The sequence below is a fragment of the Nerophis ophidion genome, linkage group LG01, assembly GCF_033978795.1.
Source record: "Nerophis ophidion isolate RoL-2023_Sa linkage group LG01, RoL_Noph_v1.0, whole genome shotgun sequence".
NCBI lineage: Eukaryota > Metazoa > Chordata > Actinopteri > Syngnathiformes > Syngnathidae > Nerophis > Nerophis ophidion.
Genome location: NC_084611.1, coordinates 42903565 through 42929413, shown reverse-complemented (window position 1 = coordinate 42929413; position 25849 = coordinate 42903565). Strand labels below are relative to the sequence as shown.

Sequence of the window (25849 nt, the reverse complement as noted above, 5' to 3'; positions counted from 1 at the left end):
GCGTGACGTCACGCATTGTAGAGGACATTTTGGTCCAGCACTGTTCACAGCTATAAGTCGTCTCTTTACAGCGCATAATTCCACAGTATTATGGACATCTGTGTTGCTGAATCTTTTGCAATTTGTTCAATTAATAATGGAGACGTCAAAGAAGAAAGATGTAGGTGGGAAGCAGTGTATTGCGGCCAACTTTAGCAACACAAACACAGCCGGTGTTTCCTTGTTTACATTCCCGAAAGATGACGGTGAAGCTTTACTATGGAACAGAGCAGTCAAGCGAACATGGTTCCCTACCACATGTCAACGGGCAAGTTTCTGTGAGAAAATGGTAGTAATAAGTCGGCTCTCACCGTAGACATGAGCGAAGAGCTTGCGTCGTTCCTCCTGTACCTGTCAAAGACGCAGCTGCGGAGTCTCTTGCCTCCTCACACCGGTCGCCCCCGACCGTCGGATGCTTCCACCGTGGAGGAGGAAAGAAAAAAAAATCTCAGCCCGGCCCCAACGGCTGCCTTCGCCTCTTCAAGGAACGTGGCTTCCCTCGGAGACACTGCCGGTCACCACACCCGTGGCCACACTCCTCCGACTTTCAGGTTGTACAGGTACGACCATATAATCTCAATAAAACACTAGTAACACAATAAGCAGATAAGGAATTTTCCGGAATTATCCTAGTAAATTTGTCTAATAACATCTGAATCGCTCTGTCGTCTAGTTTTTTTGGTTTTTTTTCTAGTCCTTCACTCTCACTTTCCTCGTCAACGAATCTTTCATCCTCGCTCAAATTAATGGGGAAATTGTCACTTTCTCGGTCCGAATCGCTCTCGCTGCTGGTGGCCATGATTGTAAACAATGTTCAGATGTGAGGAACTCTACAACCCGTGACGTCACGCGCACATCGTCTGCTACTTCCGGTATAGGCAAGGCTTTTTTATTAGCGACCAAATGTTGCGAACTTTATCGTCGATGTTCTCTACTAAATCCTTTCATCAAAAATATGGCAATATCGCGAAATGATCAAGTATGACACATAGAATGGACCTGCTATCCCCATTTAAATAAGAAAATCTAATTTCAGTAGGCCTTTTACGGGTTATGTTTAAAAGCTCAGACCAGCATTCTTTACACATACAAACTGTAGCACACAAAAAAGCACATTTAATTAAAAAAAAAAACGTTATTATGGTCTTACCTTTACTTATAAATGAAGTCCATGCGCCGCTTCTTCTGAACAAAAGCAACGATAACTTGTTTATAGAAGTCTTCCTTATCTTTCCTCAGTTTTAAAAGTCTCTCTGTCTCGATGGAGATCACTGTCTGAAGCAAACCTTTTAGCTCCAGGGTTGGTCTTCCTTTAATTATTACCTTCGATTGAAAGTCCAGTTTAGAAAACTATTTCATTTTAGATATGTAATCCTCCATGTTAAAATTCGAGGTGAGATGAAAAAATAAACGATCACTACAGCTGCACTTGACTTACTAACTGTAGCTTGTTGTCACTTATTCTGCGGCCGAGTAATCGCAAGAATGATCCCTGGGATCACTAGCACCCTCTACCACCATGAGGCGGGGTTACAGCGTGCCTCACACAGTGCGTCTTCGCAGCCGTTTTATAATTGCTCAGCACAAGAAATATGTTACACACATACAGTTGTTGACAAAATATATTGTACATTATATACCTCAGCTAACTTAACTATGGAAATGTATAATATAATTCATATAGCAATACGGTGTCACCGCACAGCAGCCAGCAGTTAGCTGAGTCATTGCGCAATCCATGGGGAGGCTCAACTGGCTGCTGACTCACCGCAAGTCTCTTCTTAGTATTTGAACGGCAAATGTAAAAATTCTGCGATTTTGAATAAAAATAATCTAAAACTGGTGAAGTTATATGGAAAATTACTTTATTGTATAATCACTGGATACATATAACAATTTAATTTATTTATTTTCTTTTTACATTTCTTTTCTTTCCATGATGGCAAGAAATTGCACGTCACTGGTGATCACCTACTCGCCGCCCCTTTCATTTTGTTGAGCCGATGAATCCGTACACTGTCAAGAAAATAAACCATTGTTGTCACTAGGGTTGATATACCGTATTTTCCGGACTATAAGGCGCACTTAAAATCCTTTTTTTTTCTCAAAATTGGACAATGCGCCTTATAACTCGGTGCACCTAATGTACAGAATAATTCTGGTTTTTATTACAGACCTCGGAGCAATTTTAATTGGTACATGGTGTATTGATAAGTGTGACCAGTAGATGGCGGTCAAACATAAGACATATGTGTAGACTGCAATATAACAACACCAACATTTTATATGTTCCATTGAAAATAAAGAACATTTCACACGGCGCTGAAAAATCTTAAAAAATGTTTTAGTACGACTTATGTAAGCTATGAAGCCGCACCACTTGATGGATTGTTCTGTGCTTCAACATACCTGTATTATTATGGAGTGTGTATAAGGTAAGACATATCTGGCGTTTTGTTTTGCAATATTATGCAAAATAAACTTTTTTTATCTTCTGGTACCTGCATAAATCCTGCAAAATTGTGCGCGTCTGCCTTTGTAGTCCATGACGACACCATAGTTGATAGACTTCTTCTTTTCCTCTATCTTCTTGTTATGGGACATTCATCCTCCACTGTTGCCATTTCTAATATAAAGTAGTGTAAAGTTCTTACTTATATCTGTCAGTAAACTCACCAGGAAAGCACTAAAACATACCGGTGTAGTGAGTTTACATTATTCACCCAAGGAACTTTAGTTATTCACGGGACCCATTTCTGGCATCGTTGCTGTTTCCGGATGAAGAGATGCTGCTCCATTATTGATTGAAGTAAAGTGTGGTGGCACGCTCTGAACGCGCTCTGTTGTTGTCGGACCTCTGACCTCCCCTGCCTCAAAGCTCCACCCACATATCCCCTGCGGGGAATACCTGGAGTCGGGGGGTGGGTGGGGTTTGGACTTTTGAGATGGAAGGTGTGCCAGCAAACAGCCAGAGGACATCAGGTAGATGGAATCTTCGCAACATGGCCACGATTCATTTAGCCGGCGCCATTAGGGAATTAAAGCTATTGATTACAAGGCTGGCCGGCCGGCGCTGTCCAATGTTTGCCAATAACGACAATTAGATAGTCCTTGTTTAGGGGCTCGTCTTTGGGGTGATGGCAGGCCAAACCATTAAGCCTTGGTGGAATGAAGACTCTGATATGTTAGATATAATCACCTCCACGCAGGCTTTCACCCGCTGTTGTTTTGCCCTTCTAATTTGCTGATGTACCCTTGAGCAAACACCGAATATCGGGTGAAGGTTTGAGGTGATTATATGAAGAAAGAACATATATATTGTCAGAACGTAGACTTTGGGGTTTGTTTTCCCGGAATGCAAAGGAAAGTTGGAGCGGGCAAGGCGTGAAGGTAATGACATATTTTATTTTAACACTATAACTACAAAAAAAGAAGCAAACAGAAGACGCGCACAATAGCGGAGACCAAACTTGACTAATGAAACAAAACTTGCACAAAGGCAGAAACTATGAACAATAAACAAAAACTTACTTTGCATAGAACTATGAAACAAGCAGCGTGAATCGTAAACATGGCATGAAGCGGAGTGGAGGTAGCATGGCATGACGTAAATAAAGGTAAAGTCGCCAGGATGACTTCCTGGCGACTTTCGCTTTAAATAATAGACATGATCAGTGACAGGTGTGCGAGTGCAAAACGTGAGACAGGTGCGTGACATGAGGACAGGTGAAAACTAATGGGTAGTCATAGAAACAAAACAAACAAGGAAGTGCAAAAACAGGAAACAATGGAGTCTTAAGCAAAACAGAACATAACTAAACAAAACATGAGGGGAACAGTGAGCAGCAGCAGGAGGCCACGCCCAGAAATCATTTTCGTGATTTAACCCCCAATTCCAAGCCTTGATGCTGAGTGCCAAGCAGGGAGGTAATGGCTCCCATTTTTATAGTCTTTGGTATGACTCGGCCGGGCTTTGAACTCACAGCCTACCCAACTCAGGGCGGACACTCCAACCACTAGGTCACTAGTGCCCTTCTCCACATCGTGTTGCACAGTAAAACAGGAAGTACAAAAGCAGTGAAGTAAATAAAAACAGAAGACAATAATTTGCAAATCCTATATTCAATTGAATAGACTGCAAAGACGAGATAGTTAACGTTCCAACTGGAAAACGTTGTTATATTTTGCAACTATTAGCTCATTTGGAATTTGATGCCTGCAACATGTTTTAAAAAAAAGCTGGCAAAAGTGGCAAAAAAGACAAAACTTATTAAGGGACCCTTAAAAAATAATGAAAAATACATTTAAATCAATAATTAAAAAAATGTATGTTTCTTAAATAAACTGTCAATAAAATTAAAAGGGCATATGAAAATCCAGCTTTACCACTTTAGTCATATTTGTTGCGCTTAAAGTAACTTTTCTTCTGTTTGTTACATATTGTCAATATTGCCCCAATGGATGGAAAAGTGTATCACAACTGAGTACCCCTATGTCCCATAAGGACCAGAGATTGGCGGCCCTCTAGTTAGCGCTCGAGGCCCAACACAGGGCCCCAGGCCTAAGGTTAACAACCACAGTTTTAGCCTGGCTTTGTTCTAAAGCAGGGCTTCTTAAAGTTTTTTGACTTCGGGGCCCAACATTTCAACTACAGAGGGCCCACTTAAATAGTATTATTGAATTAGTCATCTTACTCTTGGTGTTAATCAGATTCAATAATCTTACCGTTTTAAAACCTTGTCAAATGAAACCAGGGGTTAATCACAAATATTATTATTAAGGGACTCTTAAAAAATAATGAAAATTACATTTATATCAATAAAAATAAATGGTAATGTTCCTTAAATAAACTGTCAATGAAATTAAAAGTGCATATGAAAATCCAGCTTTACCCCATAGTCATATTTTTTGCGCTTACAGTAACTTTTCTTCTGTTTGTCAAATATTGTCGTTACTGCCACAAGTGGTGGGAAAGTGTATCACGGCTACGGCCCATCTGGATCACAGCTGAGAAACCGGCCCTATAGGAGGCGCTGGTTGAAAAACACTCTTTTAGCCCGTCTTCTGAAGTATTTGAACTTCTGGGTCACCATGAATATGGAATATTAAAAACACCTCACCGACCACGAGACGGACATTCGTTCCAGTGGAGCCTTGAGGACATTTTTCATGGACTTCATGGCGATTAAGTCCTTTGAAATAAAGTGCCTACTAATCATTCTCCCAGCTTGGAGGTCCTCCTGCGGGGCACGCCGCCTGCTTGGACAGTCAGGTGAGGCGGAGCGAGGCGAGGTCATCTTCATCAGCCCCCGCCTGCACCCTCTCTAATCATTCTTCTAAAAATGCCACTCTTCCCTTTAATTAGACGCTTAGTCACACTCTCCCTCGGCTCGCTTATTGATCCGCTCCACGCTAAACGGCTTCTTCTACAGCACACACACACACACACACACACACACAACCACACACACACACACACAAACACGTCCCATCAGAGGACATTACTCACCTTCATTTCTAGCAGGCAAATTAGAACCGTCTCAAAACAAAAAGTATGACACTCACACACACACGCACACACACACACACACACACACACAGTACTGTATGTCCTTGCACACACACACACACACACACACACACACACACACACACACACACACACACACACACACACACATTCTTGTAAAAACCCCGTTTCCATATGAGTTGGGAAATTGTGTTAGATGTAAATATAAACAGAATACAATGATTTGCAAATCCTTTTCAACCCATATTCAGTTGAATGCACTACAAATACAATATATTTGATGTTCAAACTCATAAACTTTATTTTTTTTTTTGCAAATAATAATTAACGTAGAATTTCATGGCTGCAACACGTCCCAAAGTAGTTGGGAAAGGGCATGTTCACCACTGTGTTACATCACCTTTTCTTTTAACAACACTCAATAAACGTTTGGGAACTGAGGAAACTAATTGTTGAAGCTTTGAAAGTGGAATTCTTTCCCATTCTTGTTTTATGTAGAGCTTCAGTCGTTCAACAGTCCGGGGTCTCCGCTGTCGTATTTTACGCTTCATAATGCTCTACACATTTTCGATGGGAGACAGGTCTGAACTGCAGGCTGGCCAGGAAAGTACCCGCACTCTTTTTTTACGCTGTTGTAACACGTGCTGAATGTGGCTTGGCATTGTCTTGCTGAAATAAGCAGGGGCGTCCATGAAAAAGACGGCGCTTGGATGGCAAAACCTGTATGTACGTTTCAGCATTAATGGTGCCTTCACAGATGTGTAAGTTACCCATGCCTTGGGCACTAATGCACCCCCATACCATCACAGATGCTGGCTTTTGAACTTTGCGTCGATGAGAGTCTGGATGGTTCGCTTCCCCTTTGGTCCGGATGACACCATGTCGAATATTTCCAAAAACAATTTGAAATGTGGACTCGTCAGACCACAGAACAATTTTCCACTTTGCATCAATTCATCTTAGATGATCTGGGGCCCAGAGAAGCCGGCGGCGTTTCTGGATGTTGTTGATAAATGGCTTTCGCTTTGTATAATGGAGCTTTAACCTGCACTTACAGATGTAGCGACAAACTGTATTCAGCGACAGTGGTTTTCTGAAGTGTTCCTGAGCCCATGTGGTGATATCCTTTAGAGATTGATGTTGGTTTTTGATACAGTGCCGTCTGAGGGATCGAAGGTCACCCTTTCTAGATATCTAAAGATTTGTATTTACTACATTAATAATACATACATACTATGCAAATATAAAAAAGTTGGAATTTCACGAGAAATAGGTCACAATTTCACACGAAAAACTTTCTTGCCAGTATTATAATATAAGTCGTAATTTTACTCAACTCAAGTCAAAAGTTTATAAGAAAAACTGAACATTTGTGCAATATTATGATAAAAGTGGGAATTATACTCAATAACAATCGCAATTTTACAAGAAACGCTTAACATTTTGACAATTTTATGAAAAGAGTCATAATTTTACCCGACAAAAGTCACAATTTTATAAGAAAACTTAAAAATGTTGGCAATATTATATTAATCATCAGAAGTTTGCTGGGCAAAATTATGACAAAACTCAAGAAACAACACTTTTTTACAAGAACAACAAAAAAATTGGCAACATTGTGATAAAAGTCAGAAGTTTTTACGACAAATGTCACCACTTTGCATAAAAAAGTAATAATTTTACATTTAAAAAAAAACATTTTTTACAAGAAAATATTGCAATATTACAAAAACAGAGAGAATATGAGACACTCTTCCCAATTTTATAAGAAAAAGGTTGGCATATTCTGAAAAAAATATTGTTTTTAGTTCATTTTTTTTCTTCTCTTAATTGTTTTTTAATCTTCATTATTTACTTCAAGTTATTACAGTATGCCTATATACTTTATACATTTTTTTAATTCATTTTGGCCAAAGGGGGCGCATTTCAATTTCTTGCACACACTTGTTATTTCATATGTTGACCGAAGGGGGAAGACTTTTAAAAGCGAGATGCAGTCAATTTGAAAAGTCCCTCCTTTTTGGGACCACCCTCATTTTGATGGATGTCACCAGCAGGGGTGCAAATGACACATTCTCTATTAGATGCAATGTTATTGGGACCATTTTTTATGTCATCACTTCTTCACACCTCCTCATATGGAAGATACTTTTCCTTGTTGATGTCTCAAGAAGGCCAGAAATACAAGAACCGACACACTCACACACACACATTCTTGTATTTGCGACCTTCTTGAGACCTCCTAAAAATGCCTACCTCTTTAAGACCACCCTTTCTAGATATTTAAAGATTTGTATTTACAACATTAATAATACATACAAACTATGCAAATATAAAAAAGTTGGAATTTCACAAGAAAAAGGTCACAATTTCACAAGAAAAACTTTTTGGACAGTTTTATAATAAAAGTCGTAATTTTACTCAACGCAGGTCCAAATTTTACAAGAAAAACTAAACATTTGTGCAAAATTATGATAAAAGTTGGAATTTTACTCAATATCAGTCGCAATTTTACAAGAAACGCTTAACATTTTGACAATTTCATGAAAAGAGTCGTAATTTTACTCGACAAAAGTCACAATTTTATAAGAAAACTTAAAAGTGTTGGCATTGTTATATTAATCATCAGAATTTTGCTCGGCCAAATTTTGACAAAAACTCAAACATCACTTGTTTACAAGAACAACAAAAAAATTGGCAACATTGGGATAAAAGTCAGACGTTTATACGACAAATGTAACCATTTTGTCAGGCTTGCCCCTGACAGTTTGGTTGTGTTTTAATTTTTTCTTCTGTGTGTGTAGTATTTCCACTCAGCGCTCTTATTTTGTCTGTTTCCTGTCTTTCTCCCTGAGCACTGTTTCCCCTCAGCTGCGGCTGATTGGCACCTGGCCACACCTGGTGTCAATCAGCCCGCTCATATTTTGACCCTCTTTGTTCCTCCAGTCAGTGCTGGATTATTGTCGCTCATGTCGTGTCGTGCTGTGTCGTGTCAATGTCATTTCTACCTGTCGTTCCTACTGGTCTTGTCAATGCAGCGTAGCGGTAAGCTATATTCGGTAGCGATTCGTAGCTTACTGTCTTTTGTTCCCTGCTTCCAGTTTGTTTGCTCATAGCCAAGTTTATTATCCACCTCGTGCGTGCTCATTGTTTGTACCCTTTTGTTCGGTTTTGTCTTAGTGTTTTATTAAATCATGTTTTCTTACTCGATGCCTGCCTCCATCTCTGCATCTTGGGGTTCGTCACCAACAAACTTTGACACATTTTGCATTAAAAAGTAATAATTTTACATAAAAAAGTAAAAACATTTACAAGAAAATATTGCAATATTACAGAAACAGGGAGAATAGGAGAAACTCTTCCCAATTTTATAAGGAAAGGGTTGGCATATTGTGGAAAAAAAATCTTTTTAGTTCTTTTTTTTTCTTCTTGTAATTGGTTTTTAATTTTCATTATCAACTTCAAGTTAATACAGTATGCCTATATATTTTTTATTTATTTATCAATTTTGGCCAAAGGGGGCGCATTTCAATTTCTTACACACTTGTTATTTCATATGTTGACCAGAGGGGGAGCACTTTTACAAGCGACACAGTCAATTTGAAAAATCCCTCCTTTTTGGGACCACCCTCATTTAGATAGCTGTCACCAGCAGGGGTGCAAATGAGAAAATTGGGACCATGATTTATGTCATCACTTGTTCACACCTCCTCATATGTTAGATACTTTTCCTTGTTGATGTCTCAGGAAGGGTAGAAATACAAGAACACACACACACCAGCATCATATTCCCGACTCCCCCTGTCAAAGTGTCAGAGAGGGATCAGAACACTCATCCCTTTCTGTGCACATGATAACGTCCTCATTGTCCGCAGTCGGCACGGCTCCCCTTTACGACGCAGGGTTTGAGTAATTTACGACGGGCACGACGCAGCTGAGAAAGGAGAAGCGCTTCATAAACGCTCAATGTTCCCTAGTCGCCGTCCTCTGTGGGGACTTTTCTATGTTCGTTTCCCTGCAAGGCAACAAGAAGCATGAAGAAATGTCTTTTTTCCTGTCTTCAGCAAGCCTCCCACCCTAGGACACACACACACACACACACACGGGTATTGTGTGTGTGTGTGTGTGTGTGTGTGTGTGTGTGTGTGTGTGTGTGTGTGTGTGTGTGTGTGTGTGTGTGTGTGTGTGTGTGTGTGTGTGTTCATCAATTAATGCACTGCTAGGAGTGTTTCCAAGGCTGCGTCGTGGTTAAAATGACTCCCAACAATCAATTTTTATTTAAAATTGAAAGATCAATTAATACAAAGTTTCAAGACTAATTTTACTCTCATTTACAGTAAAAAGTATGTCACAACTATAGCACTGTATATTAGAGGTGGGAATCTTTGGCCACCTCACTATTAGATTGAATATCGATTTTTTTTTTTAATTTACAAAACCCAAAAGCAGTAAAGTTGTCGCGTTGTGTAAATGCTAAACAAAAAGCGAATACAACAAATCATTTTGAACTTATATTCAATTGAATAGACTGCAAAGACAAAATATTTAATGTTCAACTGGTAAACTTTTTTTTTTGTGCAAATATTAGCTCATTCGGAATTTGATGCCTGAGACATGTTTGAAAAAAAAGCTGGCACAAGTGGCCAAAAAGACTGAGAAAGTTGAGGCATGCTCATTAAACAATTTTTTGGAACATCCCACAGGTGAACAGGCTACTTGAGAACATGAATTGATTAACGTGGACCCCGACTTAAACAAGTTGAAAAACCTATTCGGGTGTTACCATTTAGTGGTCAGTTGTACGGAATATGTACTGTACTGTGCAATCTACTAATAAAAGTTTCAATCAATCAATCAATCAGTTCTGTATTGGACGGAACGCTACCAGCGCAGCTATGCGCCCCCGAAGACGTAACAAAATCACTGCACGTAAGCGTCGGTCCTTCAGGCGTCACTGCATCAAAAAGCGACATCAGTGTATAAAGGATATCACCACATGGGCTCAGGAACACTTCTGAAAACCACTGTCAGTGACTACAGTCGGTCGCTACATCTGTAAGTGCAAGTTAAAACTCTACCATGCAAAGCCAAAGCCATTTATCAACAACACCCAGAAATACTTTGCTGGGCCCGAGATCATCTTTGAGGAGCATTCCTCAACTTTCTCCATCAAAAGGTTCAGAGAATCTGGAGAAATCACTGCATGTAAGCAGCAAGGCCGAAAACCAACATTAAATGCCTGTGACCTTCGATCCCTCAGGTGGTACTGCATCAAAAAGCCACATCAGTGTGTAAAGGATATCACCACATTGGGCTCAGGAACACTTCGGAAAACCACCGTCAGTAACTAGAGTTGGTTGCTACATCTGTAAGTGCAAGTTAAAACTCTACTATTCAAAGCCAAAGCCGTTTATCAACAACACCCAGAAACGCCGCCGGTTTCACTGGGCCCGAGCTCATCTAAGATGGACTGATGCAAAGTGGGAAAAGGGTTCTGTGGTCTGACGAGTCCACATTTCAAATATTTTTTGGAAACTGTGGACGTTGTGTCCACTGGACCAAAGAGGAATTATGGTGTATTGTTTGTAGAATTTTAAGCACAAACATGTTGAAAAGGTGAAGCGTTGTGAATACTTTCCGGATGCACCGACCGTACAACAAGGCAGCACTAGGAGTGGGAGAGGAGGACATCAACGTTAGCAACACTAGATTATTTAAGTGAGTTACATGCTAACTAGGGGTGTGGGAAAAAATCGTTTACGTTGTGCGATTCAGAATCGATTCTCATTTTTAAAAAATCGTTTTTTTTATTTAATTTATTTATTTATTTTTTTTTTTTTTTAATCAATCCAACAAACCACTACACAGCAATACCATAACAATGCAATCCAATTCCAAAACCAAACCTGACCCAGCAACACTCAGAACTGCAATAAACAGAGCAAGTGAGGAGACAAACACGACACAGAACAAACCAAAAGTAATGAAACAAAAATGAATATTATCAACAACAGTATCAATATTAGTTATAATTTCAGCATAGCAGTGATTAAAAATCCCTCACTGACATTATCATTAGACATTTATAAAAATAATAAAAAAGAACAATAGTGTCACAGTGGCTTACACTTGCATCGCATCTCATAAGCTTGACAACACACTGTGTCCAATGTTTTTACAAAGATAAAATAAGTCATATTTTTGGTTCGTTTAATAGTTAAAACAAATTTACATTATTGCAATCAGTTGATAAAACATTGTCCTTTACAATTATAAAAGCTTTATTTTTTTAAATCTACTACTCTGCTGGCATGTCAGCAGACTGGGGTAGATCCTGCTGAAATTCTACGTATTGTATGAATACAGAATCGTTGTGAATCGGAAAAATATCGTTTTTGAATCGAGAATCGAATCGAATCGAAAAAATCCATATATTATCGAATCGTGACCCCAAGAATCGATATTGAATCGAATCGTGGGACACCCAAAGATTGGCAGCCCTAATGCTAACGTTATACTTATTGTTTCTTCATTTGTCACTTTCCTTTTCTTTGACGCACTGCTGTCAGAAGAGTATGTCCCCTGGGAAACATGGCGAAGGGGAAGAATGGTTGACGAAAAGAAACAAAAGTGCTGTTGTCCTTCCTCAGTGTAGTGACGTGGGACTACGTATTCCTCCGCCTACGTAACCCTCCGCCGCACGCATCTAATTACTTTTCTTCTCCTTTTTCTAAAATATTAATAAATACATTACGGCAAGATGTGTGTATCTTGGTCCGCTTTGTTTTGGTTTTAGTTTAAAGCATGTTTAACAAATGGTATGAAAGTGGCCCGCAAACCTCCTCAGTGGAAAAAGTTTGATTATATGTATCAAACATACGGATGTTGGAGTCATCCATCCATCCATTTTCTGCCGCTTATTCCCGTTCGGGGTCGCGGGGGGCGCTGGCGCCTATCTCAGCTACAATCGGGCGGAAGGCGGGGTACACCCTGGACAAGTCGCCACCTCAATGTTGGAGTCAAATAGTATTAAATCGGCCACAGGATTTAAAAAAACTTTGGCTTTATGCAAATCTACTAGACTATGCATCTTAGAATAGAGGGATTTATTGCATTGTAACAATAATAATAATAATACATATTTTTATGATTATTACTGTTTATTCGATATAAAATATGTAATAATATTAGCAATAATCATTATTAAAAATAATGATACCACTGGCTTTATGCAAATCTACTAGACCATACATCTTAAAATAGAGGGATTAATTGCATTGTAACAATAATAATAATAATACATATTAATTTGTATTATTGTTTATTCGATATAAAAGATGTGTTAATATTAGTAATAATTATTAATAAAAAATGATACTTCTAGCTTTATGCAAATCTCATAGACTATGCATCCTAAAATAGAGAGATTTATTGCATTGTAACAATAATAATAATAATAATACATATTTGTTATTATCATTGTTATTGTTTATTCGATATAAAATATGTATTAATGTTAGTAATAATCATTATTAAGAAATAATGATACTTCTGGCTTTATGCAAATCTATTAGACTATACATCTTAAAATAGAAGGATTTATTGCATTGTAACAATTATAATAATATGTATTTATTATCATTATTATTGTATATTCGATATAAAATATGCATTAATATTAGTAATAATAATTTTAAAAAATGTGATACTTTTGGGTTTATGCAAATCTACTAGACTATGCAGTTTAAATAGAGTGATTTATTGCATTGTAACAATAATACTAATAATACATATTTATTGTTATTATTATTATTGTTTATTCCATATAAAATATGCATTAATATTAGTATTAATCATTAATAAAACATAGCAATACTTCTGGCTTTATGCAAATATACTAGACTATAAATCTTAAAATAGAGGGATTTATTGCATTGTAACAATAATAATAATAATAATAATATATATATACATATTATTATTATTGTTTATTTGATATAAAATATGTATTAATATTAGTAATAATAATTAATAAAAAAATTGTGATACTTCTGGCTTTATGAAAATCTACTAGACTATACATCTTAAACTGGATGGATTTCTTGCATTGTAGCAATAATAATAATAATAATACTAATAATAATAAGAAGAAGAATATATATTTATTTTTTTATTATTATTGTTTATTCGATATAAAATATGTATTAATATTAGTAATAATAATTAATTTAAACATTTTTTGATACTTCTGGCTTTATGAAAATCTACTGGACTATACATCTTAAAATTGACGGATTTATTGCATTGTAACAATAATAATAATACATATTTATTAATATTATTGTTTATTCGATATAAAATATGTCTTAATATTAGTAATGATCATTAATAAAAAAATAGTGATACTTCTGGCTTCATGCAAATCTACTAGACTATACATCTTAAAATAGAGGGATTTATTGCATTGTAACAATAATAATAATACATATTTATGTTTTATTATTATTGTTTATTCGATACAAAATATGTATTAATATTAGTAATAAACATTAATAAAAAAAATAGTGATACTTCTGGCCTTATGCAAATCTACTAGACTACGCGGCATGGTGTAGTGGGTAGAGCGGCCGTGCCAGAAACCTGAGGGTTGCAGGTTCGCTTCCCACCTATTGACATCCAAAATCGCTGCCGTTGTGTCCTTGGGCAGGACACTTCACCCTTGCCCCCGGTGCCGCTCACACTGGTGAATGAATGATGAATGGATGATTGGTGGTGGTCGGAGGGGCCGTAGGCGCAAATTGGCAGCCACGCTTCCGTCAGTCTACCCCAGGGCAGCTGTGGCTACAGATGTAGCTTACCACCACCAGGTGTGAATGAATGATGGGTTCCCACTTCTCTGTGAGCGCTTTGAGTATCTAACAATTGAAACCCGTGATATAAATCTAATCCATTATTATTATTATTATACACATGAAAATATAGGATTTTATTGCATTGTAACGATTATAATAATAATACATATTTTTATGATTATTATTGTTTATTCGATATAAAATATGTATTAATATTAGTAATAATCATTATTAAAAATAATGATACTTCTGGCTTTATGCAAATTTACTTGACTATACATTTTAAAATAGAGGGATTTATTGCATTGTAACAATAATAATAATAATACATATTTATGTTTTTTTATTATTGTTTATTCAATATAAAATATGTCTTAATATTAGTAATAATCATTAATAAAAAATAGTGATACTTCTGGCCTTATGCAAATCTACTACAACAGTGGTTCTCAACCTTTTTTCAGTGATGTACCCCCTGTGAACATTTTTTTAATTAAAGTACCCCCTAATCAGAGCAAAGTATTTTTGGTTGAAAAAAAGAGATAAAGAAGTAAAATACAGCACTATGTCAGCAGTTTCTGATTCATTAAATTGTTTAACAGTGCAAAATATTGCTCATTTGTAGTGGTCTTTTTTTAACTATTTGGAAAAAAAGATATAAAAATAACAAAAAACTTGTTGAAAAATAAACAAGTGATTCAATTATAAATAAAGATGTCTACACATAGAAGTAATCATCAACATAAAGTGCCCTCTTTGGGGATTGTAATAGAGATCCATCTGGATTCATCAACTTCATTCTAAACATTTCTTCACAAAAAAAGAAATCTTTAACATCAATATTTATGGAACATGTCCACAAAAAATCTAGCTGTCAACACTGAACATTGCATTGTTCCATTTCTTTTCACAGTTTATGAACTTACATTCATATTTTGTTGAAGTATTATTTAAAAGAATATATTTATAAATGATTTTTGAATTGTTGCTATTTTTATAATATTTAAAAAAAATCTCTCGTAACCCTTGGGATACCTTCAAGTACCCCCAGGGGTACACGTACCCCCATTTGAGAACCACTGTACTAGACTATACATCTTAAAATAGAGGGATTTATTGCATTGTAATAATAATAATAATACATATTTTTATGATTATTATTGTTTATTTGATATAAAATCTGTATTAATATTAGTAATAATCATTATTAAAAATAATGATACTTCTGGCTTTATGCAAATCTACTAGACTTTACATCTTAAAATAGAGGGTTGTATTGCATTGTTACATTAATAATACATATTTATGTTTTATTGTTATTGTTTATTCTATATAAAATATGTATTAATATTAGTAATAATCCTTAATAAAAATTGTGATACTTCTGGCTTTATGCAAATCTACTAGACTACACATCTTAAAATAGAGGGATTAATTGCATTGTAATAATACTAATACATATGTATTATTATTATTACTATTTTTTATTTGATATAAAATATGTATTAATATAAGTAATAATCATTAACTAAAAAATAATGACACATCTAGGAAAAATTAATAGAAAAGAAACCAACAACAAAAAAATTTAAGATGTGCAGCGAAGCCTGTTTTTTTGTTGTTGTTTTTTTTGTAGTTGTCTTTGTTTTTTGGGTTGTTGTTTTTTTTTTCACACGACATCATGAATTAGGATTGTTGTAGTACTGTCTGTCCCTCTCTCTCCGCTGGCCGTCCTTTGTGGCTAATAACTGTGAATGGATTCTGAAGATTGCTGAAAAAGTTCACAGCCTTGTTCTTGTAACAACAAAACAAAAGTGCGCCGGCTCTTCCACATGTGGAAAAGCTTTTATTGTGGCGAGAGGGGTCACTTCAGTTCGTTGTCTCCGCAGTGATGGGACAAATTTTCCAAAAGCCCCAAAACATCTTTTCAAAGTGCTGTCAGCTGTTCCAGGCTGGAACATTTGAGAGCTTGAACTTGTAAAAACATGTTTCATATCGGGCTTCTACTTTGCTCTGCTTTTTAATAGGGAATAGGAATGATAATGTTCCGGGGTCAAACTGTCACTATCGTAAAAAATGGTTACCCAATTTAGTACTTTTGTAGGCATGGACCGAATGCTGTTGTTACCAGCTATCGATTCACTCCAAATCAAACTCTGCCATATTTCCATCACTTTGTTGCACGTGGCGTCACGTCTGGTTGCAGATCCGGCATCGGCTCAAGCACTTGGCGAGCAAACAGGCGTATTCGTAGCTGACTGCCTTTAAGTTTGTTAGAAAGCGCTCCAAAGTAAGGTTCCACTTTTCAAAAGGCTTCAGCTTAATTGGATATGCCATATTGATTAGCATTAGCAATTTTACATGGCAATTTTATCACCTCCAAATTCAAAACTTTAACTAAGATTCACGTTACTGTCAGGCTTGCCCCTGACAGTTTGGTTGTGTCTTAGTTTTTTCCTCTGTGTGTGTAGTATTTCCTGTCTTTAGTTCCTGTCAGCGCTCTTATTTTGTTGGTTTCCTGTCTTTCTCCCTGAGCGCTGTTTCCCCTCAGCTGCGGCTGATTGGCACCTGGCCACACCTGGAGTCAATCAGCACACTCCTAGTTTAACCTGCCATCCCACCCAGTCTAGGCTGGATTATTGTCATGTATTGTCGCTTCTGTATTGTCGCTCCTGTCGTGTCGTTCCGTGTCGTGTCTTCGCAGCATAGCGGTAAGCTATATTCGTTAGATGTTTGTAGTTTACTGTTTTTTGTTCCCTGCTTCCAGTTTGTTTTCATATTACAAGTACGACTTCTGTTTTCCTGCTCGCTACCCGCTCACTTCCACGCTAGGCACTTTTTGTGTTTTTGCTAGCTTCCATGCTAAGCTCCTTTTGTTTTGTAGCTCCCATGCTAGCTCTCTTAGTTTGTTAAACGCCGCGTGCGCGCTTTGTGTTAGTACCCTTTTGTTTGTTCTTGTTCTATTATTTTAATTAAATCAGGTTGTCCTATTCAATGCCTGCCTCCATCTCTGCATCTTGGGGTTCGTAACAAACAAACTCTGACAGTTACAATCAAACAGTTTGTGTGTAAAAAGTACAACACTTACAGTTTAACCACTTTGTAGGGCTCTGCAAACACATTCAACTGTCATGTCTGTGTGATCATGTTTTGTTTTAGTCATGTTCGGTTTTGTTTTTGCACTCTTTGTGCACTTTTGTTTGTTTTGTCACCAAAGCAACCCATTAGTTTTCACCTTGTCCCCATGTCACGCACCTGTTTTCACTAATCACTACAGTATTATTTAAGCCACAGCCTGGCAACATCACCATCTATCACCCTCGATCACACCATGCCAACGATCCATGCCCCTTGTCTTTTTCCATGTACGTTTTTTGTTATTCATGCCATTGTGCAAATGTTTTGTTTTATGTTCATAGTTTTGCCTTTGCAATAGTTTTGTTTCATAGCCAAGGTTTTTTTTACCTCCTTGTGAGCGCCTTTTGTTTCTTCCTTGTTGTGAGTTAAGATTAAATAATGTTCGTACCTTCGACCGTTGTCCGATCCAGTCGCTTTGCACCTCGGGAAAACAATCCACGCCCAAGTCCAAGTAGTGACATCAAGTTAACGGCAAAGACTACTCCCTGAGTACTGCAGCACACCGAGGGGAAACTGAAATGCATACTCTGAAGTATCATTTGCTTATCTGTTTTATCCAGTGCTTTCATGATTTTATTTCTATTTTTATCTATTTTTCTGTTTTATCTAGTCTTTTTCATGATCTCATTTACATTTTAATTTTTTATTATATACTCTAACTCTCTATTTTTATTTTTTATTTTTTTATAGTTTGAGATTTTAACAAATGTAAAGTGCGTTACAAATGTAATTCATTACTATTTTATTATTAGAAGTGCAAGAAAACAAGATATAGCCACTTAACACGGTTATGATTAGCAGCGCACTGTTAAATGGAAAAATGATATTTTATTATTGAACAAATTAACATTTATTACACACAAAATTACTGAAAACGGGTACCTAAGTTCCAGTATCTATACTCAGGTGCGGGGAATAGTTAGAATGGTAGTTACCCTTCTCTAATGAAGTGTACAGACAAAGTTTATATGTTGACATTTTTAACTTTCATCCGTTAGTAGAAATAAGGTAACCACTGTAAACGTTTACTTTTGCCCGTGTGCCGGTTACTACTTGGGAGGCGACTCTCTTCAAATACAGATTAAAACACAGCTCATTTTGTCGTACAATAACCTTTTTGAAACCAAGAGCTACTTCTTGGGTACTAATTAATGCGAAGAGCTACCAGTTTGATACACACTTAAATAAATTGCCAGAAATAGCTCATTTGCTCAATTTACCTTTAACTCTATGTTATTATTAATAATTAATGATATTTATCTTTGTGGAATCACTGATCATCTTAATGATTTCTCACAATAAATATATATAGAAACAGACAAAATATTTTCATAAATACATTTTGACTCTTTAAAATTCAAAATTCAACCGAAAAAAAGAGGAAAAAAAACTAACTAATTCGAATATTTTTGAAAAACATTTAAAAAATAATTTATGGAGCATTATTAGTAATTTTCCCTGATTACGATTAATTTTTGAATTTTGATGACATATTATAAATAGGTTAAAATTCAATATGCACTTGGTTAGAATATATAAAACAATTGGACCCAGCTATATTTCTAACAAAGACAAACACTTTTTTTGAATTTTAATCATAATAAGTTTGAAGAAATATTTCACAAATATTAGTCTTCGAAAAAACAGAAGCTAAAATGAAGAATTAAATTAAAATGTATTTATTATTCTTTACAATAAAAAAATAAATTTACTTGAACATTGATTTAAATTGTCAGGAAAGAAGAGGAAGGAATTTAAAAGGTAAAAAGGTATATGTGTTTAAAAATCCTTAAAATCTTTTTTAAGGTTGTATTTTTTTCTCTAAAATTGTCTTTGTGAAAGTTATAAGAAGCAAAGTAATGAAAATAATTGAATTTATTTAAACAAGTGAAGACCAAGTCTTTAAAATATTTTCTTGGGTTTTCAAATTCTGTTTGAGTTTTGTCTCTCTTACAATTAAAAATGTCGAGCAAAGCGAGACCAGCTTGCTAGTAGATAAATAAAATAAAAAAAATAGAGTGTGTCGTTTGCTGGGCATGGTGATGCCGGATTCGTTCTTCCGTGGATGCGGTCGGGCAGGAACACAGCATATGTTAAGAAATGAAGATTTATTAAACTAATAAACAAACAATGAACAGAAACACTGGCACAAGGGCACAAAAGGCAAAACAAAAGCTACTAGCATGAGAGCTAGGGATAAATAAAGGCGTAGCGCGAAATTAGGATCCGAGAGTGAATGAACAGAAAGGGCTGGCTTGCGTCAAAAGCAAGGGGCAGACAAAAGCAATAAGCAACCATGGTGACAGAAACAAACAGGAACTAAATAAGTCAAAGAACAGAGAGTGATACGAAAATGGAACAAAACACGAATATGGAATGATCCCTGCAGCGGATCATAAAATAGAGGCAGATCACTGGTAAGTGCTGCTATTTGAGCTATTTTTACAACAGGCCAGCGGGCGGCTCATCTGGTCCTTACGGGCGACCTGGTGCCCGTGGGCACCGCATTGGTGACCCCTATCATACACGGTCCATTTTTTGAATATAGTGTAGCAAGCAGACTGCATTGCTACTGTACAATAAAAGGAAAGTGAAGCTACTCACACCGTGATTGATCGTAAATACTGACATCTAGTGTCCTTTCCGAGGCATTGCTGGAATTAGTAAATATTGTTTTGTTCTTCGTCATTGGCCGCCCAAATGACCAGGTGCTTTTCTGGTTCTATTGTTATCGCCACACTAATTTCCATTAACACTGTGTAAAATTTGGTGAGAAAAACACTCTTGATTGGCGCAATTGTACACCAAAAAGCAAACTAATAGTTTGTGCTCTCTTTTCGTTTATTTCCCGCTGCAGTGCCGGGTAACCTGGGCTGCTTCCGAGACAGCGGCGACCCCCCCGCCCTCTCTGGCGCCACCGAGACTTCCAACAAGCTCACCATCCAGAACTGCATCAGCTTCTGCAGGAAGCAAAGATACAAGGTGAGGCTCTGAAGGAGGACTTTTTTTCCTCCATGTTTGTCAAGATACAAGTTAATAATGCTTATTTTTGGGGGGGGGGAATTAGCCCGATGTGCTAACTTTCCCAGCATGGGTAACCTCTCTCCATCCCTTCGTGTTGTTCAAGCTACAGTGTTTGAGATTTGTAAACTTTTCTTATTACGACAGTTTTAATGTATTGAAATACATATATAAAACATTTTTACAAATAATTAAACCTTTCAAAGGATAAAAATGGTCCTATGCTAAGACTTTTTACTTCAATGTAAAATTATAAATGAATAGAAATTTAAATAAAAAAATCTAAACTATATAAAATAAATAATATTAAAACAAAAACATATTTTTATATAATTTAAAAAATATTAATAATATAATGCATGTATTTATTTAATCAACTATATTTTATTAAACACGCCCTTAAAATAAAAATACATACTAATAAAATGTAAAAATGTGCTAATCCAACCCATCCATTTTCTACTGCTTGTCCGATTTGGAGTTGCGGGGGGTGCTGGAGCCTATCTCAGCTGCATTCGCGCAGAAGGCGGGGTACATAATATTATTATTATAATTTATAATTTTATACAAACAAGACTGCTCCCCTCTACTTTGGGAGAGAAAAAAGGTATTAAAATACATATATAACCTTTTTTTATTTTTTTTTCAAAATAACAAGTAAATATTTCAAAGGCGGAAAAATGGTCCTATGCTAATAAGACTTGTTACTTCAATACAAAATTATAACAAAAATAGAAATGTTGAGAAAAAAATGAAAAACAAATAATATTAAAACAAAAACATATTTTTTCATTACTTTTTTTATACAATATATTTATTTATTCAATCAACTGTATATTATTAAACATGCCCATAAAATAAAAATACATACTAATAAAATGCAAAAATATCCTAATATTAGTATTATGATTCATAATTTTATACAAACAAAACTGCTCTTGTCTACTTTGGATTAAAAAAATTATTAATATACATATATAAACATTTTTAAAAAATAACAATTAAATATTTCATAGGGGAAAATAGTCCTAAGCTAAGACTTAAAATAAATAGAAATATAAAGAAAAAAATTCAAAAATATAAAAAATAAATCATATTAAAACAAAAACATATTTTTAAATAGCATATGTTTTAATAATACATTTATTTAATCAACTATATTTAATCAAACATGCCCTTAAAATAAAAATGCATACTAATAAAATGCAAAAATGTGCTGACATTATTATTATTATAATTATTATAATTTATAATTTAATACAAACAAAACTGCTCCCGTCTACTTTGGGTATAAAAAAAATATTAATATACGTACATTTTTACAAACAATTTTAAAGGGGGAATTGGTCCTAAGCTAAGACCTGTTGCTGCAAAATAAAATTTAAAATAAATAGAAATATAAACAAAAAATTTCAAAAATATATAGAAAAAATTCATATTAAAACATAAAAATGTTTTTAAATTACATATTTTTTTCATAATATATGTATATTTATTTATTTAATCAACGATACTTTATTAAACATGCCCTTAAAAGAAAAATACATACCAATAAGATGATCACATGTGCTAATATTATTATTATTATAATTTATAATCTAAAACAAACAAGACTGCTTCCGTCTACTTTGGGTAAAAAAAAAAAAAAAGGTATTAATATACATGTATAAACATTTTTACACAATAACAATTAAATATTTCAAAGGGAAAAATTTGTCCAAAGCTAAGACTTGTTCTTCAATATAAAAATCAAAATAAATACAAATATAAAGAAAAAAGTATAAAAGTATATCAAATAAATAATATTAAAATAAAAATATATTTTTATATAAAAAAAATAATACAATATATATATATATATTTATTTAATTAACTATATTTTATTAAACATGCCCTTAAAATAAAAATACATAATAATAAAATTCAAAAATGTGCTAATATTATTATTATAATTTAATACAAACATACTATTACCGTCTACTTTGGGAGAAAAAAATGTATTAAAATACATATATAAACATTTTTACAAAATAACAAATGTTTCAAAGGGGAAAATGGTCCTAAAGTAAGAGTTTTTTCTTTATTATGAAATAAATAGAAATATAAAGAAAAAAATCTAAAATATATAAAATAAATAATATTCAAAAAAATTATATTTTCATATTTAAAAAAATATACATATTTATGTATTTGATCAACTATATTTTATCAAACGAACCCTTAAAATATAAATACATACTAATAAAATGCACAAATTTGCTAATATTATTAATATAATTTATAATTTCATACAAACAAGACTGCTCCTGTCTACTTTGAGAGAAAACAGTATTGGTTTTTGGTTAGGCAGGAAAAGTGGAATGTAGAATCAGTCCAGTACCGACAAAAGCAGATTCATCATAACATTAAAAAAAGTCAAAATGGCATCCATAAACATCACGCCGGCAGGTGCCAACATGGCCGCTCTTTGAGCGACAAAGCGTTGACTTCATGGTGCGCGCTGCGTCTAAAAGCGGCACAATTCCTTCATTTATGATGACAGCCGTCATTGTGATGCCGTGCTCCCGTCCCTCTTTTTTTGTCAAGCTTCCTGTTTGAGGGCTAGCAGACGGATGGCGGCGGCAATCAGAGCTGACAGCTGGAAAGAAGCATGAATTAGCCCGTCGGGTGCCTCCTCTTCAGCGCGTTGGCTCGCCTTTGTCTGCGCCGCCACCCGTGCCAGGTGTTCATTTTGCGTCTCGGCAGATTTGCATGGTATCGGGCGTTGGCGTGCACCAACGGCCCGCCCAACAAGCCTACGCCGCTTCCTGCTCCACGTCAGCAGATGTTGCCAATGTGGCGTTAGATCGCCATTCTCAGACTTCGAGGCATAGCAGGACACTGGAGTTTCCACTTTCAAACTTCTACGTGAGGTCACTAAGATCAGGGATGTCCAAAGTTTTTACCCCAAGGCCGCAGGCTAAGAAGTCAAATCATGCGGAGGCCGTTTTAATATTTTTTTATTCCGTGAAAAATGCTGAAAACACAAACTGTACAAAGCAGTGAAGTTGTCTGTCACGTTGTGTAAAAGGTACAAACCCCGTTTCCATAGGAGTTGGGAAATTGTGTTAGATGTAAATATAAACAGAATACAATGATTTGCAAATCCTTTTCAACCCATATTCAGTTGAATATGCTACAAAGACAACATATTTGATGTTCAAACTCATAAACTTTTTTTTTTTTGCAAATAATAATTAACTTAGAATTTCATGGCTGCAACACGTGACAAAGTAGTTGGGAAAGGGCATGTTCACCACTGTGTTACATCACCTTTTCTTTTAACAACACTCAATAAACATTTGGGAACTGAGGAAACTAATTGTTGAAGCTTTGAAAGTGGAATTCTTTCCCATTCTTGTTTTATGTAGAGCTTCAGTCGTTCAATAGTCCGGGGTCTCCGCTGTCATATTTTACGCTTCATAATGCGCCACACATTTTCCATGGGAGACAGGTCTGGACTGCAGGCGGGCCAGGAAAGTACCCGCACTCTTTTTTTACGAAGCCACGCTGTTGTAACACGTGCTGAATGTGGCTCGGCATTGTCTTGCTGAAATAAGCAGGGGTGTCCATGAAAAAGGCGGCGCTTAGATGGCAGCATATGTTGTTCCAAAACCTGTATGTACCTTTCAGCATTAATGGTGCCTTCACAGATGTGTAAGTTACCCATGCCTTGGGCACTAATGCACCCCCATACCATCACAGATGCTGGCTTTGGAACTTTGCGTCGATAACAGTCTGGATAGTTCGCGTCCCCTTGGGTCTGGGATGACACGATGTCAAAAATATTTCCAAAGACAATTTGAAATGTGGACTCGTCAGACCACAGTACACCTTTCCACTTTGCATCAGTCCATTTTAGATGATCTCGGGTCCAGAGAAGCCGGCGGCGTTTCTGGAGGTTGTTGATAAATGGCTTTTTGCTTTGCATAATAGAGCTTTAACTTGCACTTACAGATGTAGCGACCAATTATATTTAGTGACAGTAGTTTTCTGAAGTGTTCCTGAGCCCATGTGGTGATATCCTTTAGCGATTGATGTCGGTTTTTGATACGGTGCCGTCTGAGGGATCCAAGGTCACGGTCATTCAACGTTGGTTTCCGGCCATACCGCTTACGCGGAGTGATTTCTCCATATTCTCTGAACCTTTTGATGATATTATGGACCGTAAATATTGAAATCCCTAAATTTCTTGCAATTGCACTTTGAGAAACCTTGTTCTTAAACTGTTTGACTATTTGCTCACGCAATTGTGGACAAAGGGGTGTACCTCGCCCCATCCTTTCTTGTGAAAGACTAAGTATTTTTTGGGAAGCTGTTTTTATACCCAATCATGGCACCCACCTGTTCCCAATTAGCCTGCACACTTGTGGCATGTTCCAAATAAGTGTTTGATGAGCATTCCTCAACTTTATCAGTATTTATTGCCACCTTTCCCAACTTCTTTGTCACGTGTTGCTGGCATCAAATTCTAAAGTTAATCATTATTTGCACACAAAAAAAGTTTTTATCAGTTTGAACATCAAATATGTTGTCTTTGTAGTGCAATCAACTGAATATGGGTTGAAAAGGATTTGCAAATCATTGTATTTCGTTTATATTTACATCTAACACATTTTCCCAACTCATACGGAAACAGGGTTTGTAAATGTCGAAAGGGAGTAGGAAGAAGCAGGGCTTATCCCATTGTGAATATTTGATAATAAAATCAGAGGCCGTGTTTCATAAATTATGGGAGCAATATTAGCTCATATTGCTTCCTAATAAATGCCCAAATAATCAAAGAGAGTCATGCTTTCATTTCCACTCCAAAAATGTAGAAAAGGTCAAAAACAAACTTGAATATTGAAAGCACCCCTTTCTAGTTATCGCCTACGTCCCATTACAAACCCGTCCTCTTTGTGGTTTAGACCAGGGGTCACCAACGCAGACCCGCGGGCACCAGGTAGCCCGTAAGGACCAGATGAGTCGCCCGCTGGCCTGTTCTAAAAATAGCTCCAATAGCAGCACTTACCAGTGAGCTGCCTCTATTTTTTTAAGTTTATTTATTTACTAGCAAGCTGGTCTCGCTTTGCTCGACATTTCTAATTCTAAGAGAGACAAAACACAAATAGAATTTGAAAATCCAAGAAAATATTTTAAAGACTTGGTCTTCACTTGTTTAAATAAATTCATTGATTTTTTTACTTTGCTTCTTATAACTTTCAGAAAGACAATTTTAGAGAAAAAA

General features: G+C 35.9%; 1 protein-coding gene across 2 annotated transcripts in view; it reads left to right on the top strand.

Moving 5' to 3' along the window:
- kremen1 (kringle containing transmembrane protein 1) overlaps positions 1-25849 on the top strand; it is a 166137-nt gene that overhangs the window by 108614 nt on the left and 31674 nt on the right. For both annotated transcript variants that reach the window (XM_061903995.1, XM_061903986.1), the window contains exon 4: positions 20417-20541. In XM_061903995.1, coding sequence (XP_061759979.1) covers positions 20417-20541 — 125 coding nt within the window. The remainder of the gene's footprint in view (positions 1-20416; positions 20542-25849) is intronic.